This window comes from Pollicipes pollicipes, unplaced genomic scaffold (genome assembly GCF_011947565.3).
Source record: "Pollicipes pollicipes isolate AB1234 unplaced genomic scaffold, Ppol_2.1 Scaffold_4002;HRSCAF=4701_pilon_pilon_pilon, whole genome shotgun sequence".
Lineage (NCBI taxonomy): Eukaryota > Metazoa > Arthropoda > Thecostraca > Pollicipedomorpha > Pollicipedidae > Pollicipes > Pollicipes pollicipes.
This window is the reverse complement of record NW_023596420.1, coordinates 39,870,526-39,888,756: the sequence shown is the minus strand read 5'-3', so window position 1 is coordinate 39,888,756 and position 18,231 is coordinate 39,870,526. Positions and strand designations below refer to the sequence as shown.

Sequence of the window (18,231 nt, the reverse complement as noted above, 5' to 3'; positions counted from 1 at the left end):
GCGGGCGCGCCGCCTACGCGAACCGGTCGTTTCCGTTGGCGCCGTTCACGTCCAGCTCGGAGTTCTGTAGACAGGGACGGCGGTCAGGGACGGCGGTCAGGGACGGCGGTCAGGGAGGGCGGCCAGCGGGCTCGGCACTGCTGCTTCCGCCTGGGTGCCTGGCCTTCTGTGGCGCGCGGCAGCATTGAGGCCTTTGATCGCGATCATCGTGAGTGAGAAAACGAGGAAGTGGTGTCAAAGTAAATGCGAATTCAGTGGCACGGCCTCTTCGAATGACATGAATCACTGGCATGAAAATGTGTCGAATCACGGCCTGTAAGCGGTGTCAAATCAAGTTCACGCTCCGTTACAACCGTTTACCACATTCCAGCCACGCAAGCCTGCATCCGAAAATTGCGAGCCGGGTACGAAAAATAGGCAGTTCATTCCCAAGTTCGCAACACAATATTTGCCACGCTAGAGGACAAGGATAGCGCGCTGTCCAGCATACGTTTTGTAACACAGAAAGCCCAATCATTATCTCCACTTGATTAATGACATACAATATTTCTTAGAATGCCGTGCATGATTGCAAAATACGTGACATTCGATATCACCAATTTAGATGCGCTCATATTTGTGTAGCCTCAATGGTATTTCAACATCACCAAATAAGCGGCTGCTGGAAGCAGAGACAAGTTAGCGACATTCTCGCACCCAACATGTACAAACTCCAGCGTATACACACATATGCCTGCAAACCGTCGTGTGCAATGTCTCGTCATGCATCCGCCCGTCCTCAGCCGGTCCCTTGTCCATGTCTGCCGCGCGCCATGCACTGTTAGCCCCGGCGGACCGCGACGTCCCTGGCGACCGCTCCATGCACGCTCCGAGGCTACGTAAAGGACTCGGCCCGCGGCCACGTTCGCCTACCGCCTACAGTCGCCTCCGCGGGCGGCTCCTACGTCGCTACGGTTCGAGCGCCTCCTCTCGCGAGACCGTGTCGAGTGTCTCGGGCGGCTGCGACCGGGCACGAGGTGACGTCAGAGGGCGGTCACATGATCGGCAGCGGATCGCCGCGACGCGAGGACATCGAGACGGGGAAGAACGGCCTCAGCATGGTGCCACGCCGGGAGGGGTGGCATGACTGGCGAGGGACACTGGCCGAAGCCACTGCAGGCGAAAGGCTCACGAGGGCTGGAACAAAACTGCCGGCCTAATAAATAACACCATGACCTAAATGAACTACATCATCTGTTAAGGTAACAACCGCCGTCATGACGAACCTGAGCTGTCCCTACAAATCTGGCGTCTGCCCGTCAACATTACAAACTGCGAGGCACACTAGCCACTCAGGCGCTAAGACGTCGCAGCTTCACTCTCCATCGCCAACACAAACACACAGAGGCGCAGCAACACTTCTGTTCCGTCCAAACAAGTCACGCGCACGTCAATCGTCTCTCAAGAACACATGCTGAAAACGTAGGTTTGCTCCAGTCATATCTCATGTTCCGGACCGTACACAGACGCGGGCGAATTTCTTACCAGACCGTGGAGGACCAATGCCGCCATGTGCCATGACAATCACCTCCCTGCCCACCCCCTCGTCACTTTTGCCCGCTGACCTTGAAGGCGGGGTTGTCGTAACTGGGGCCGTTCTTCCTGGCGGCGGCCGGCTCCACGGCGGCACGGCTGGCCCTCCGCACGAGCAGGAACGCCAGGAAGAGGCACAGCAGGATGGCCATGGTGGCAATAATGGCCGCCGCAACCATGCCGCTGTAGTAGTTGTTGGGAGGGTCCCTGGTGCCCAGCGCGTCACCTGCCGCGGGAGGAACACGGGTAGCGTCAGTTGCGAAGACGGTTGAACAGGGACAAAACGAGGCAAAAGCTTGCGATGAAAAGGCGTTGGTAGTATTCAAGCGTGCAGTCCTTACTTTCAACAAACGAACTCAACGTCACGACACGTCTCCCGCGATCAAACGGCCTCGCGCCGACCACTGTGGAAGCGGGAGCGGGGGAGGGGGGGGGACAGCAGAGGACTGAGCGACGGTACATAACGGGACGCCGGGGGCTGGTGAGAGCGGGGGGGGGGGGCAGCAGAGGATTGAACGACGCTGCATAACGGACGTCGGGAGCTGTGGCCATCCCGACTGCCGCTGCCCCGCTGCAGACCGACCTGCGCTCTCGTCTCGAATCTCCTCGGGCTTGCCCAGCTGGCCGGGCTTGGTGTCGAACTCCCGGACCTCCGACACGCGCTTCTTGCCGTTCTTCAGGTACGCCTCCAGCCACACCTGGTACCTGTGGCAGGTGGGAAGGTGAGGGTCACAAGGGGAGCCCGACCCTGCGGCTACTGCTACTCGAGGGGTAGCTGCGTACGAATCTGGCACAGCGGACTGAACGCTTGGCTCTCTCTCGCTCCTTGTGGCCATGGTCAAGGGTAAACACTGACAATGTTGATTGAAAAAGACAGGCTGTCACTAATCTGTAAGGATGCTTCTAAACCGTAAGGGAATTGCATTGTTTTCGACTCCTTGGGACGAGGCATCACCGCACCACCAAACCATGGGCATATAACATATAGGTGAAATGGCCATCGCATTGCTGAGCTTAGACGGGTGTTACGAATCTGAAGCATGTTTTATGCCGCTGTAAGGCAGTCACGGGTCTATTTGCATTTTGCGCAATGCAACTGTGCCATAACAATCACTGACGCAAGTCATTCCCACCGTTCAGCTTCGCTTGACGTTTGGGGCAAATATACCCACGTTTGTCATCGTGATTGGCTTGTGTGATTCAAGGCATTTGCACAGTTATACGCAATGCTTCCCATCAGGTATCTCAGAGCAATCAAAAAGCAACGTAGTGCGCTGAACTGTAAAGCGAGGCCATAGCTAGGGCATGATCAAATTTAATTTATGTACCGTAACTCAACGCGTGCGTTATTTCCCGAATCAACGACCAAAGCTGATTCAGCCCTGGTATGACTGCCGTTTCCCACATGTTCCACATGGATAAGACAACATTCCCAGCATTGGATGAAATCGATATGTAGCCAAAACTGAATCGCTTACAGAAAAGTTGCTGCTGCTTTCTAAGACACCGCCATCTCAACCGTTGAGTAAAGGCGACGCAATCTCAACTTTTGCGCCGACCAACAAATATTTTCCTTTTGAGCACAATGCAGCGCAATTGGTGTTAAACACAGCTCCTGAACTAAAACGCCGAGATCAGTACAAAAAGGAGACATGCCCATCACGCACTTGCTGCTGGGCTTGAGGCCCTTGATGAGGATGGACGGCTCGTCGGACGTCTTGGCCAGCTTAAAGGTGTGCTTCTCCTCGCGCTCCTTCTCGTAAATGTACACGATGCGGTAGACGTTGACGAACTGATACTGCGGCTGCGGGATGCCCGTCCAGCTCACTCGTACGGAGTTCGGCCCCGGCTCCACCTTGCCCAGTGTGATGTTGAAGTCGTAGCGGTCTGCGGAGGGTGCTGCCGGTCATGAAGGGCAACGAGGGGAAGAAGTAGGGAGTGTGTGTGGGGGGGGGGGCAGGGGGGGGGGCGCTGATCTTTCTATCCAAGACAATCGTCTGAACAAATCAGGCTCACACAGCCGGTGGCGGGACCAGCCGGACGTTGGATAAAGAGGATGAAAGTACAGACTCCGAAGCACGAAATGTGCTTCCCAATATTTTGCCTATCAGAAGTGAAAATGTTGTCATGGTGCCCGACGGACAGGCGTATCAAGAAATCAAAGAAACTATGGGAAATTCCGCCGGAAAAACAGCGCAGCTTATGCCGTCCGTAGATTCAAAGCGATAGCCAATCAAAGGGGGAATGTATGCCAGAAGCCCGAACCATTTGTTCCTGTTGAGATACGGTCGGCAAGATGTGGACAACATTATCCCATGGCTGACACGTGAGGAAACTGTGTTCAATCGGGCAGGAGCTTAACTAGTCGGTCATGGGCTCGCTGTGAGAATGGGCCAAGACACTAAGTCAGCAGCCTTCTGCATGACATCATCTCATCTGCAGGGTGTAGGCTGTTACGAGAATGTGCATCATAAGCGAAAACGCGAGTCATAAAGATGGGTTTCGCGGCAAAATACTTAAACATCAAAGCTTTGGCGTCGGTGTGCTTTAATTGCACCCAAGTAGTGCTTAATGCACATTCCTGTCGATAAAACAATGCTGGTTATTTTTACCTTTCTAGGCGCAAGACAAAATGCGACGTTGAGACGAGCAATTGCAGCGCACTTATCAGACAGCGCGGAAGCCAGCCCGCCAATCATGCGTGGTTCTCAAACCGCAGGAGGTGCACGGATGTTATGCCGCTCAACACACGCACTTCTCCCAATTTGACAACCACGCACGACTCATGCGCTCACTTCCTCGCTGCCTGACCATGCACACCTGGCGACCTCCAGACTCCAAACCCACACCAACGCGCCCCGCCTCGCGCTCGCCACCTCCAAAAAGACCGCCGCCACCTACGCCACGCGCAGCTGGCGGTCGAGCCCCGGCCCAGATCAGGCGCCATGAGTCTCAGCGCTCCACTGACCGAAGACGGGCAGCGTGCTGATCCGCAGCGGGTGCGAGGAGACCATCTCGGTGCGCTGCGTCTGGAAGGGCATCAGCACGATGTCCACCTCGTAAGTCGTGTCCGGCTTCAACTCCGTCAGCTTGTAGGTGGTCAGCTCGCGGTGGATGAACGGCGTCATGGTCCACACCTGGGGGACCGCGGAAGGAAGGGGAGGGGGGGGGGGGGAGGGAGGGGGCGGGTCGTGTCAGCTGTCGTGCCACGTAGCGTGTCACGACACGTACAGGGGCATCGCAGTAACTCTTGGTTGCTGACTAGGGTCGTGTCGTTAAATGGTATTAAATTGGTGAGACTTCAATTTCATAGCGGGGCTGCCCCAGAAATATGACGGCCGATGGAGTCATATATGATACATGATATGATATATGATACATACATGCCTAAATATGATATGTATGATATATGCGCGTATATGCGCCACGTGTCGCCAGCTGAGTGTATAACAGCGGCCAACAGCGGTGGCCAACTCGTGACATCAGGCAGCATCCCACGGCTGCGGCAGAGCCCGCCAGCGACCCCCCGTTCAGTACTGGGCGTCGACATCGACGTCCCCGGGCGATTTCAGTCCAGTACCTGGGCGTCGACGTCGACGTCTCTGTAGCGCAGCTGGATGCCGTCGATGTAGCGTAGCTCCTCCTCGGTCAGCCGGCGCCACTGGATCAGCGCCGAGGTCGTGTCCACGTCCGAGGCCTGCAGTTCAGCATCGACCTCCACCTTGGGCGGCAGCGTCGGGGCCGCTGGAACGGGGCGGACACGTCAGCAACACGCTATGGGTGCGGTCCGGACGGGAGGGGGCGACAGTGTAGAGGTGCGTTTGGTGCATGGATTAACAGATAGTGGGACTTTGACAACTACCGTAGCATGGATGCAATTGTGGACCTGGTGCACCGCAAGAGCATAGTCGGCGGAGCGCTGGGTAACGTCTCCCTTTCGCGGGTGCCAAACGGCTTTATGCTAATGGACTGTACATAAAAGATGAAACATACCGACTGGCACCTCACAAAGCTGACACTCAAAAGATCAACAACGTTCTTGCGACACGTAATCCATACCGCTACACAAACCGGCCTCAAAAGCTTCTTTCCACGCACCTTCGGGCGCATCGCGTGTCTGGAATTCAACGACGTTGCTCTGCAGGATGGTGGAGGACTGGTCGAACAACACCTTGACCTGCATGACGTATGGTGTGGCGGGCCGGAGGTCGCCCAGCACCCAGGAGAGGTCTGTGCGGTCCAGCAGGCCCGACGGAGTCTGGAAGACGCGCCGGTCCCAGGACGACGCCTCGTCGTTCAGGCTGAGGGAGGGCACGTTTAGTAGGTCATCCTCAGCCCAGAGGAGGGAGCAGGGAGCTGAGGGAGGGCACGCGTGGCAGGTCATCTTCAGACCAGGGGGACCAGGGAGCTGAGGGAGGGCACGCGTGGCAGGTCATCTTCAGACCAGAGGAGGGAACAGGGAGCTGAGGGAGGGCACATTTAGCAGGTCATCTTCAGGCCAGAGGAGGGAGCAGGGAGCTGAGGGAGGGCACGCGTGGCAGGTCATCCTCAGCCCAGAGGAGGGAGCAGGGAGCTGAGGGAGGGCACATTTAGCAGGTCATCTTCAGGCCAGAGGGGGAAGCAGGGAGCTGAGGGAGGACACGCGTGGCAGGTCATCTTCAGGCCAGTGGAGGAGACAGAGACCCAGCGGCGCAAGAATCCAACGGCATCGTTTCATCGTGGTAAGTTGGTTAGAACAAACGGGCATGGTAAGATACGATTGGTTGGTGAGAACAGCCAGCTTCAAGTGGTTACCATGTGCTCTTTTGCAACATAATTATACAGGAATATGGGTGCGCAAGATGGAGCAATGTCGCCAATAGTTGCAGCCGCGCACGTAAGTGGCATTCTCAGGAGGGATCGCCACGCTACCGTCCGTAGCGATCCAAGCGTGCCGTTAGCAGCTGACAGGTGGCGGCCACTGACCCCGGGCTATCGGTGTAGAGGACCTCTGTCTTGCCGGGCAGGCCGACCAGGGCCGGCGGGATACTGAAGCTGAACTTGACAGACTCTGCGTCCACATCCCGCACGTCCAGGTCAGAGATTTCGTTCCCTGGGAACAAGCACGCGCCGGGTTTGACAACAGCGGCTGTGTTAGGGTAATCGTTGCAGAGACGATTGCACGGCCTGCTGCGGCCGTACTACGCACCACCAACTCAAAGAAGCTTTGTGGTCAAAATAGCTGAATACCACTGCAGCATTTTCTTCTTTTCTATTTATCCTTGCCTCGCATTGCCACGGGCCAGCTGTTACATAATTTTGTCACGGAAAACGGGTGAACCCGCCCTTGTCCTCAAAAGCGCAGACATGGTGCGTATGGGTTTGGCTCAGACCAGCGGGGAAACGGAAGGGGGACAACAGTGCGACTCGATTTCTTACGCACCTAGCACACAGCATTTCTCCAGCTTCTGGGCAATTCGTATATGTATATCAAAAAGCCGTTCTAGCTTCCGTGAGTTCACATTACTGATCGATTATTAAATATGTGCAGCGCACACGCGGATTGACTACCGCACACGAGAAGTAGAACGGATGTACGTGTATGTGTCATTACCAGCTGTCTTACCTATGCCCAGCCCCTCGGCGTGGATGTTGGGCGGCACAGAAGGTCGCGATGTAACTGCAAATAGAGCGCGGCCGTCATTTCTGCGTTTACTGAACCCATCACGCAACACCTATGAAACTGTCATTGGCCGTAACGCCAAACTAATGGAATATATTGCAGCTGATGATTGATCACAGAATGTCGAAGTGATCACGCTGTACCCCTTAAGCTACCCCATATAAAAAGCAACACAACACCCGGGAGCTCGAGTGGGAGCCGGAACTTACCACAGGTATTGCTGAATCCCGCAACATAAAGGCACAAGATTAAGGTCAAGATTCGCGTCAACCGCGCAAACGAAACCAGCGTTCTGATGCCAATTTTCTGACAAACAGCAGAGCGCAGTAAAGCATGGAAAGCATCCCAAACACGCCAAAGGAAAACAGCGGCCCTTGTATGGTGCGCGTTTCATTCATCAGCCACTCCATGTCCATACAGCTGCTCCCCAGCTACCACCAGAGGTTAGTCACTACGGCAGATACCAGTGTATCACCCTGGGTTTTCACCTGGCTCCCGCTCACAAACAAAACTCATGCATTCATCTGCGGCCAGCGCAACTGGCGGAAATAGGATTCAAACGGTGTTTGTTATATATCTTATCCGTAGAGACAGGTCTCTTGAAAATAGCACGGTGTTTAAGGCTTCCAAACGTACGTAAATATCGGCAGATCATGTACAAAGCTCTGGAAGAGGATTCAGGATGACGCCATGTCCTTGAGTCCGCGCCCAAAAAGCTCGGGAAAAGCTCCTCTGTACACCCTACCGGCCTCCACGACCCCACGTCAGCATGCTTGGGGGTTTGTTGCTGACATTTCAGCTTTTCCAGTGGGGCTGTCACCAAGCTGTCAGTGTCCTGTCACCCAGTCGTCCCAGCTGACCTGTCGCCCAGTCATAACCCCACCAAGCCGTCACAGTGCCCTGTCACCAAGCCGCTACAGTCCAACCGTCACCCAGCTGGGCCGAGCCATCCCGGCCGGCGGTCCGTCCGACGCCGGCCGGCGGCCACTGACCTGGGTCTGCGCCGGCGCCGGCGCCCGGCGGCGGGGAGCGGGACGGGTGGGGGGTGGAGGTGGCCAGGTGCTGCAGCAGCAGTGTCGCGTCGTCCGGCTCCTGCGCGCCGTGCGGCGGCGGCGGCCCGCCTGGCCGCACGGGGAACAGCATCGTGCGCCCGTCGTCGTCGGTCAGCGGCCGTCCGTCGGCGCCGATGACGATGTCGAAGACAGGCGTGCGCACGGGACCGCCGGGGCCGAGGGGGATCGGCCGACCGCGGCCGTCAATCGGAATCCGGTCGCCCGGTCGGAAAGTGCCGAGCGCGCCGTCGCGCGTCGGCGGCCGCGGCCGCTGCGTCTGCCGCCCTCCGCCGCCGCCGCCGCCGCCGCCGCCCGCAGAGGCAGGCACCGGGATCGGACGACCGTCTGGGCCGAGCAGCGGCCGGCCCGTCGGGACCGAGCGCGATCAGCTGCCGCTGCGTCGACGGCGGCGGCGACGTGAGCAGCCGCGTTGTGCCGTCGGGGAACACCTGCATGCGGCGGCCATCCGGCAGCACCAGCACCTCAGGGCTCTCCTGCGGGCGCGGCACGAAGACGGGGCGCCGCCCGGTGCCGGTCGGCCGGCGGCCGGTGCCGGGCGGCCGCAGCGGCCGGCCATCGGGTCCAATGGGGATCCTCTGTCCGTCGGGCCCGACGAGCACCGGCCTGACGCCGGGCCGCGGCCGGCCGATCGGCGGCCGCGACCCGGGCCGCGTCGTCTGGGGTCGTCCGGGCTGCCGGCCGCCGAAGGCGGGCACGGGCGGCAGCGGGAACAGCTTGCCGTCGCTCTCGAGGAAGCGCTGGCCGTCGATCTCCACGACGGAGCTGCCGTCGCCGGCGCCGGCCGGCGCGTTGCCAACTGAAGGAGCCGAAGGGATGCGATCCCCGCCCTGCAGCCCGGACACGGGCGGCAGCGGGGACAGCTTGCCGTTGCTCTCGAGGAAGCGTTGGCCGTCGATAACCACGATCGAGTTGCCCCCTGGAGGTGCCGGCGGCTGGCCAACAGGCACGCCATTGTCCTCATGCGGACCGCGGTTACCCGTCGGCTCCGGAGACGGCTGCTGCCCGGCAGGCGGGCCGCCGGCCACCGCCGGTCTACGGCCGTCTGGCTGGACAAAGCTCGGTACAGGCGGTAGCGGGAAGAGCTTGCCGTTCGATTCCAGGTAGCGCTGCCCGTCTATCACCACCACCTGGCTGGCTCCGGGCTCGGTAGATTCCTGCGCGCCGTCGTGCTCATCTGCTGGTGGCTCCGACGCTGTAGCGATGCTTTCCTCCGTGACGTTAACCGCTTGAGCTACAGCAGCGTCTTCCGTCACCGCAGATGACTCAGTAGGGGATTGGGCAGGAGACGGTTCCGTTGCCTTTCCTTCCTCGACTGACTTCCGTAGCCGGACCAGATCCTTCCAGCTCTGGCTCTAAACCCTCCGTTGTTTCTCCCGTCGCCTGTGTTGAAGCAGGGCTCTCCACGCCGGCGGCCGTTTCAGGGACGACCGTCGTCGGCTCCGGCTCCGGAGTTGGCTCTTCTGCCTCAGCGGGGCTGCCGTCCGTGGACTCTCCTTCCGCCGCCGACGGCGCAGGCTCAGTGGGTTGGGGGAGGTCAGGAGAAGAGGCGGCGCCGAGGGCAACGAGCGTCGTTGGGTCAAGTTCTGTCTGGTCTCGTCCACCAGTCGTGTTAGGGGCTCCTGGAAGTAGATCGGGGTGACATGCAACGTGCAGCGTAGGTGCCAGACAGCGTGATATTATAACACATAGCCGCAGTCATCCTCCACATGACGCAAAGCCGAACAGATATGTCAGGTTACTGCATCACGGGTCTGGTCGAGCTCAGTAACGTTGTCGGTCGAGATCCTTCCGGCAGGCAAAGTTGCTAATACATCGGCCTAGAACCAGTCGAGGAAATTGCTCGTGCAGATACCGAGCGTTGTCATGAAGGAGCGGGCTTCAGTGCTGGTAGTGGGAGGTGAGCAGTCCGTTGAGGTTGCGACCAGTCAAAGTGCATGTGCTTGCATGCGCACGGAAGCGAAATGGCAAGCCCGGCACGCAGTCATGTACAAATTACTAATTGTAAATTATTAATTGTATAAATTACGAGGGAACGACGTGAGAACATAATATAGCGGGATCACAACCTGTACAAATACATCGGCGGAGGCGGAGGACTCCCCCGCGGCGAAGAGCTGACGGGTTCACGCACAAGGCGAGGGGGGAGGAGAAGGAGAGGGAGATTGGGGTGCCTCCGTCGGAGCGACGCAGTGTCACCGCTGCAGCAGCTGATGAAGGCAGGTGCGAGCGTTGAGACACCGTCGGGACTCCCAGGTGATCGAGCGGTGCCCCCTCCCCATCCTCCCTCCGTTCTGTCCCCGTTCGGTCACCGCAGCGACAGCGCCGCGGACTCACCTCCGTCGGAGCACTGCCACAGCTTGCAGCAGCCGTTGGAGCCGGGCCCGAGCGTGACGCGGTCCGGCGGACAGGGGAGCGTGCGCGGCGGCGTCGCCGGCACCGGGTCGCACGCCGACTGACAGGTCACGTTGCCGAACTCGCAGTAGCAGCGCTGCTCGCAGCCGGTCAGCTTCTCCGGGAGCGGATGCCCGTTGCGGAACTTCTCGCCCTCGAAGGTGCAGCTGCCGTCGTCGACGCAGGTCACCTCAGGGCAGCACTCGGGCGGCGTGGGCGTGAAGTCGTCCGGCTGGCTCCACTGCATACAGTCCGGGTTGATGAGCTTGAGGCCGAAGTGATGTGGGCACTCGATGGCCGCGCAGCTGACCCCCGTCTCGGTGCACTGGCAGAACTGGCGACAGCCGTCGTGGAACTCCTCGCCCAGCTTGTACGAGGCGCCGTCGAAGTCGCAGGAGGTGCCGTCGGAGGTCGGAGCAGCATCGACGGCGGAGGCGTCAGAGGTCGTCTCCTCAGGGGCTGCCGTAGTAGTCGGCAGCGGGTCCGTAGCCACGATTACTGCAATGGCGAGTCGCGTGCATTAGATGAAATGGTTCTGCGTGGCTGCGTCCTCACCAGGCGTGAGCTGTGCTGAGGTAAATTTATCTCGATGGTGCGCGTTCCAATGTACGCAATAAATGCTCAAGCGAGTGGACTTCATCATCTCACTCAAGGGAATATTCCTGTTGCTTCTACTGTTATCTACGCATCATTTTTGGGGGCGCGAGCTTTCGCCGTCTCTAATGAACTGCTCACAGCTGCAACTGAGCCTGCCGAACCAGCAACACAATCGTTCAGCCACATATTTAGCACATGCACACTAGACGCAACAAAATTCCAACAGCCCCACGCTCGCCCCACATCCAACACACCTCCCTCCTGCTGCACCGCCGGCGCTGTCTCATCACCGCCGCCCATGAGCTCGGCGCCGAGGACGGGTGCGCTGGTCTCGCCGTCGTACGTGACGCGCACGGTCGCCTCGCGCGGCGCCGCCAGGCCGGGCACGAGCGCGAGCAGGCGGCCACGCCGCAGCAGCACGCTGTCGTGCGGCACGGAGCGCTCCTGCCAGGCTGCGGCGCCGTAGCGCCACTCCACCAGCAGCGGCTCGTCGCGGAGCGTCGTGAAGAAGCGCTCGGCCACGGCCGGCGGCACGCCGACCTCCACCTGCGTCGAGCTGGAGTCGACCGTCTGCAAGCCGAGGAGGCGCAGCTCGCTGGCGGCGGGCTCGAGGCGGCCGGCGCCCAGCCGAGTGCGCGCCTCGATCGCCTCCTCCGCTGCCGTGCTCGGCTCGGTGGTGGCGTCACCGTCGGCGGCGTCGGGCTCGGCGGTGGTGGCGGCGTCCGCGTCGCTGGTGTTCGCCGGCGCGACAGAGTCACAGACAGAGATGCTGCAGCAGGCGTCGGCCGGGTCGGGCCGGACCGAGCAGGACGGGTCGTCGGACGGCTGCTGTGGCGGACACCTGGCGGCCGGGTGGCGCGTGAGATCGGCGGCGGCCGGGTGGCGCGTGAGGTCGGCGGCGGCCAGGCGGCCCGCGGCCCATGGTGGGGCTGTACAGTCCGTTACTGGGACTGTGCGCTATGGCGACGCTCGCAACAATCCAGAGGTAGTTTATAAGTGCTCTGAATAACGCAACGCGATAATAAGGGTGAGATGCCGTTTCCACTGAAACCAGACTGGAGGCGAATATAACGTTATCATACTCAGTGGTTGCTAGGGTGATAAATTCGCAATGATGCTATCCTTTCCGCATTGATACTAGATAAACATTGCTTTTTAGTGTGGAAAACAAGACAATGTAAACAACATTTCAACACGCCACCATGAAACTACTACTCCTGCTTACCTGGGCTGGCATGAGACATCACCAAAGCCCATGCACTTGCACCTGCTTTTGCAGCCTTGGTAGAAAACTTCATCGATGTCGTACCTGTCTTCACCGAACACACAGCCGGCAAACGTAGGGTCTGGCACTGCCACTCCTGCAACAGTCACAATGTGTACCATCGTGTTGAAGTGTAAACTGCTTGCTCTCTTTCAGATGACATATTTATAACCTTACTTGTTTCACGGACTTGAATTTTGGGTCCTTGTAGGCTTAGCCTGCACACAGCTTTGCTGCTTCCTTAGCGACGAAGGAAAAGTGCAACTGAGTAGCAACCATTATTAATAAAGTGAGCTATCTGTAAATGACACGCATCAAAAACTGCCACGAATTTGCGGGAAAACCTTGTCGACGCTCATATGAGTTCACGTCTCACGTTTCCCACGATGAGACTGAGCTGGAGACTGAGCTCAGCGGGGCGGAATAATACACACCAACTCACACGGTCAACTCCAACGCCAACACACGCCAACTCATATTTCACACGGCCAACTCCAACATGAGCCGCCTCGCTATCCCATCTACATACCGCGTATAAGCCATCTGATCAGGGATCGCTGGTCTATTGATGGCATCCACAGGCAAACGTTAAGCAGGTTACTATAGGAAGGGGTCGCATCTGACCTGCCGTCGTGTTCTTGCACTCCAATTTCATGCAACAGAGGTGATTGGGCTCCGGTTCCTGCACCCGCACACAGCCAGGCGGCAGGTCCTGGATTGTTGACTGGTCCACCTGACATCGAGGCTGCCGGGACAGTCGTGGTGTCACGGGAGGGCGTGCATGACGGCACGAGTGCGCGCGCTACGTCATACGAACTTCAACGCCTCGAGCGTGCGTGTGACGTCTGTGAACATGTAACGCCGCATAAGTGCGTGGCGTTACGGGGGCTGGGGAGGAGCGTGATTGGCCCTGGCAGGCTGGCTCCATCGCGTTAGAAGAGGAAGTGGCAAGAATCTTCAGGTAGGGCAGAACCGGAGGAGGTCGGGGGCAGCAAGGGCATGATACACCTAACATGCACCCTAACACTCCCCACATATGCGCGGCAAGCGTCCTAGGTTGTGAAAGGAATGCAGAAGAGGTCGGGTTTTCTCCGCCTCCTGAGAGAACCCGCCGTAACTGACCAGGCGCCCATTGCGAAGACTCAAAGTATGAATGGGCAATGAAACATTCTTCAAGGATGATAAGCCAGACAGCTGAAACAACTGGACGGAGTGACCGGTCCTGGCGCCGATACCGATCATGCAAGATGTGGAGATAAACGCCGTGCAAAGCAGCGCCTGATACCGATAAAAATAAACCAAGCAATAACCGTGGACATCTCGCAGAATTTGATCAAGTTGCTTGCAACAGCCCAAGCAGAGACGAAAACTCGCGCAACCGGCATGCAGTAGGATTACTGATCGATCAGGCACCAACGATGTGTTGTTCATGCTGAGGGAATGCCAACACACATTCAGCACGCAGCGGCATACCAGTAGAAGGGCGTACCTTGCACTCGATTTGTTCGCTCGCTGTGCAAACGCATCGGAGTTCACAACTCTTGAAGAACTCCTCGCCGGGCGCGTAGGTGGTCTCCTCGTGCTCACAGCCGGTGGCGTTCAGTATCACCGTGCCTGGGTCAGCGTCTGCCAGAAAGATCAGGGAGTGGCCAGATGATCAGCGACGTCAGTGCGTTGAAGTCACGCTAGCCACGCCAGCGCGCGCAAATGACCACGCACTGGCGGGATATCGTGCATGTGGGTCATGCTAAGATCAGCCGAGCACCGGCAGACCTGCGAATCACGTGCTCACCATACAATACCAGGAAAGTGTCGGAGCGAGCGACGGCGGCCAGCACCGGCAGTGGCGCCGTAAAACCGTCGTTCAAGGACCCGACGGAGCATTGACGGCATTCGAATGTGGGACACGGACTTACGCTGATGACTCACAGATTCGGATTCACGCACAGCGTTGACGACAGCATGACACGGAAGTTCTCGTTTCAGCGACTTGGTTTTTTTTTGGGGGGGGGGGGGCACCGCCCTCTGCATCAGCCGACCGATCAGCGCCCAGCGAGCAGCCCCTCGAGCCTCGGCCTAGCCCTCACCGGCTCGGCACTCGGTCAGCCCGCCGTCCTCCACCTCGTTGAAGCCGGGCAGGCAGACACACTTGGCGTCGGCGGCGCCCGGCTCCGTCCGGCCGGCCGCCGGGGGCGCCATCTGGCAGCGCGAGTTGGGCCCGCAGTGGACGAACTCGCAGGGGTCCATGCCGCTGGCGCCTGCGCAGAGGCGGCGACCGTCACCGTGCGGCCGGCACGCATGGGTCAGGGGCTGCACGCAAGCCGAGCGTGAAGCATTTCACCTCCCCGGTCTGTTTCGTGCATCGAGGAAAATTGGCCCGCTGTGTTTTGATATCGTTTAGTTTGATCTCAAATCATCCACAGGAAGGGAACGTGCGAAGCTTGTACAACTATCACAAGAATATTGCTTTGATCCAACCATCATGATGTATAAAACTGACCTTACTGCTCCCATCACGACCCCAATCTTGCATCCCATTTGCACATTCCTGTTGGCTTCGTACGTATTTCGTACCTGTGACCCAATCATCTGCCGCTATCTGGGCTCCCAGATGCCCATACCGTGATCCTGGGTCTCCTAGCCTGACCCTGACGCCGACTTCAACCGACCCTGTCGCACCCCGATCCCCCTCCCCACCCCAATGACCCCCACTGACCCTGATGCGCCTCGTCGTCGACGGGCGCCGTATCGCAGACTGCCGTCACGCAACATTCGTCCAGCGCCGTCTCGTGACACAGCGGATCGTCACGGAAGTGGCCCGCCTGGAACAGCGGCGGCGGACAGCGCGGCTCACAGCGCGCGCGCCCACTCAGCTCGCAGACGCAGGTCTCGTTGCAGCCGCGGCTGAACTTCTCGCCCACGGCGAACACGGCCTCGTCGTCCTCACACCCGTCTGCGGCGGCAGGGGAGGTGGTCAGGCTCCACCGCAGACGCTTGTGGTGGCGTCAGGCGCCTTGGCCGAGATCAGATACTCCGGCAAAATAAGGATCATCTCCTGGCAGACGCTCGATTGCAAATATTTCTTTTGGCGTCTGTTGGGCTTTGCAAGCGATGGCAGCATGTTGCGGTTTTACAGCGACGCAAGGAATCCGTGAAAAGCCTGCGATCTGGGATTTCCCGCACAGCGAGAATAGCCGGTGCACTTCGGGTCGTCCGCCGAAGGTTTTATGTCTTCCTGTTAACCTTCACACGCAGTGCAAGTGCGTCGCGACTTTTTCCGACGCAACGGCAGGCATGCGTGCAAAAGACCAGCTGGCGCAGGCGATTGCCGCGTCACGTGATTAATCACTGCGGAGATTTGCTCGACGAGCAGGGCATATTTGGAGCGACTGTGAGAACAGAGCTATTCCAGCAGACCTAAGGAAGAAATTCAAAAATGTACAGAGAATAGAGTTATCGCCCTGTGATAACACGCTGCCGTCACGGTGTTCGATAAGGAACCATCCCGCGGCTCCGGCTCGGTGCCGCATACGGCTGCGATCCTCGCCCGCGGCTGCCACTAAGCCCCACGTCACGCACCATACCGGATCTTAATATGGGATGGAACGACGCCGCCGCCAAAACTGCCATCATTTGCCGATGGTGATCGGAGAGCTTAAGGGAAACAATGGGTTTCGAGGCGGTGCAAGACACCGGCGCCGCGCGCGCGCTAGTTAAAGGCGAGTCATCATTTGTACGGGCAAGGCCAGGCAGATAGGACGGTCGCAGCCTGGCAGGCAATACGATTCGTCTTCCGGTTCACAATATGGGATCAGTCTCCCAGCTCCGCCCGGAGCAGTCGTTGTGAAGACGGGGATGGGAGCGTCAGGTCTGGGTCGGCATGACAGTATGAGATGGGAACCAATTTTGTTGCCCGTGCTTTTTTCAAGAGTAAACAAAATGTCTGAACGGTGATGGAAAGTCGTGTATGTTGTGACTAGGTCCATAGCTAAACGAGGCAAGTTTCGAGATGGGAGATTCTATAGTTTAGATTATGTGTGGGAGGAGGGGGGGGGGGGAGTACAGAAGCACCTTTACTAGCGGCGGCCGCAAAATTTTGGATATCTGTGAGCAAATCGGCTAGAAAATATAAAAAAATAACCGGCTCTCACACATCACCAGGCCAGCCATCCTGATCAAAACCAAAATCATCGAGCACCAAACATGACCGTTAAGAAGATTTGTACAGAGCATATCCTGACGAGCCCCTTCACCTCCTGGTGCCCCCTCGGCTTCCTCGGCCACCTACCGTTAGTTTCAAACCGGATGGTCTCCGTCGCGTCTCCGAGCGTGTCCTGCTCCGAACCCTCGAAGATGGCCACCCTTGCCTCGTACTCCGTCGCCGGCCGCAGCCCGTCGATCGTCACCAGCGGCACGCTCTTGCCCGGCTGCGGCGCCAGCACCTGGCGGCGCCACTCCTCGTCGCCGACGCGTCGGAACTGCGCCACGTAGCCGCGCGCGTACGCCGGCGGCTTGAAGTCGTCCCAGGCCAGCGTGACGGAGCTGTGCGACTTGGTGGTGACGATGAGCGTCGGACGGGGCAGGCCGCCGGCGTCGGTGAGGGCACCCCCGGCCACCGCACCCGGCTCGGAGTCGGCGCCCGGGCTGGTCTGCGGCGGCGGGGTGGTGCTGGTCTCCTCGGCGGCGTCGGTGGGGCTGACGGTGGTGGTGGGGACGGCGGTGGTGGTAGGCGGCGCGGTAGTCGTTTCCGGTTCGCGTGTTGTCTCCGGGACTATCTGACCTGAAACCATACGTCAACGTCAAATGACTGTGGAGTGAATCATTACCTTACCTCAAAAAGTTGAGAGTTGTTGAAAAATAATTGGCTTAAAAGACTCGGATTCTGAAGTGGCAGAATCAGCGGAATTCTGCTCCTGAGCTGTAACAAGGTACTTAGCTTGAGCTCTTGTAAAACCACAACTGACGCCCGGTGGCGTACGGATGGCTGGCAAAGCTGTCGAGACAAAACTTGACACTTTCCGTACGTGTAAACGCTGCAGAACAATCAAAAGTTGATATCATGTCAACAAATTCACCGATGTAAGTTTCCCGGACTCCCATGAAACCCAAAATTGCTTGCACCAACTTCCTGACCTCTGCCCACAGCCACCAGGTGGACTGACCTCTGGTACTGCTGACGACGCACACCAGCCGGACTGACCTCCGGTACTGCTGACGGCGCACACCAGCTGGACTGACCTCCGGTCTGCTGACGACGCACACCAGGTGGACTGACCTCCGGTACTGCTGACGATGCACACCAGCTGGACTGACCTCTGGGTACTGGGTGCGGTACTGCTGACGGTACACACCAGCTGGACTGACCTCCGGTTTGCTGACGACGCACACCTACTTAACTGACCTCCAGTACTGCTGACGGCGCACACCAGCTGGACTGGTGTTGCTGACGGCGCTCACCAGGTGGACTGACCTCCGGTACTGCCGACGACGCACACCAGCTGGACTGGCCGCTGGTACTGCTGACGACGCACACCAGCTGGACTGACCTCCGGTGCTGCTGACGGCGCACACCAGCTGGACGCAGCACTCGGGGTCGTCGATGTCGGGCCGCTCCGAGCAGGCCTTGTCGGTGACCGTGCCGCGCGTGAACGAGCACCGAGGCCGGCACGAGG

General features: G+C 58.8%; 1 protein-coding gene across 1 annotated transcript; it reads right to left on the bottom strand.

Moving 5' to 3' along the window:
* On the bottom strand, positions 1-11,678 carry LOC119093233 (putative epidermal cell surface receptor). Its single transcript, XM_037216149.1, has 11 exons — positions 11,550-11,678; positions 10,642-11,196; positions 7,178-7,231; positions 6,538-6,664; positions 5,671-5,873; positions 5,153-5,316; positions 4,541-4,709; positions 3,240-3,459; positions 2,156-2,277; positions 1,605-1,798; positions 1-64 (listed from the first exon to the last, which is right to left on the bottom strand). The coding sequence occupies exons 1-11, from the start codon at positions 11,593-11,595 to the stop codon at positions 14-16; spliced, it is 1,905 nt and encodes a 634-aa protein (XP_037072044.1). The 5' UTR covers positions 11,596-11,678; the 3' UTR covers positions 1-13.
* Between the last annotated feature and the right edge of the window lie 6,553 nt (positions 11,679-18,231).

What these genes read in the sequence shown, in the direction of transcription:
- LOC119093233 (XM_037216149.1), bottom strand. Translation starts at nt 11,595, where the DNA reads ATGGGCGGCGGTGATGAGACAGCGCCGGCGGTGCAGCAGGAGGGAG. An exon ending in GTGGCAGTGCTCCGACGGAG is followed by an intron (nt 7,232 to 10,641) that starts GTGAGTCCGCGG and finishes CTCTATTTGCAG; the next exon opens with TTACATCGCGACCTTCTGTG. An exon ending in CTCTACACCGATAGCCCGGG is followed by an intron (nt 5,874 to 6,537) that starts GTCAGTGGCCGC and finishes GCCCTCCCTCAG; the next exon opens with CCTGAACGACGAGGCGTCGT.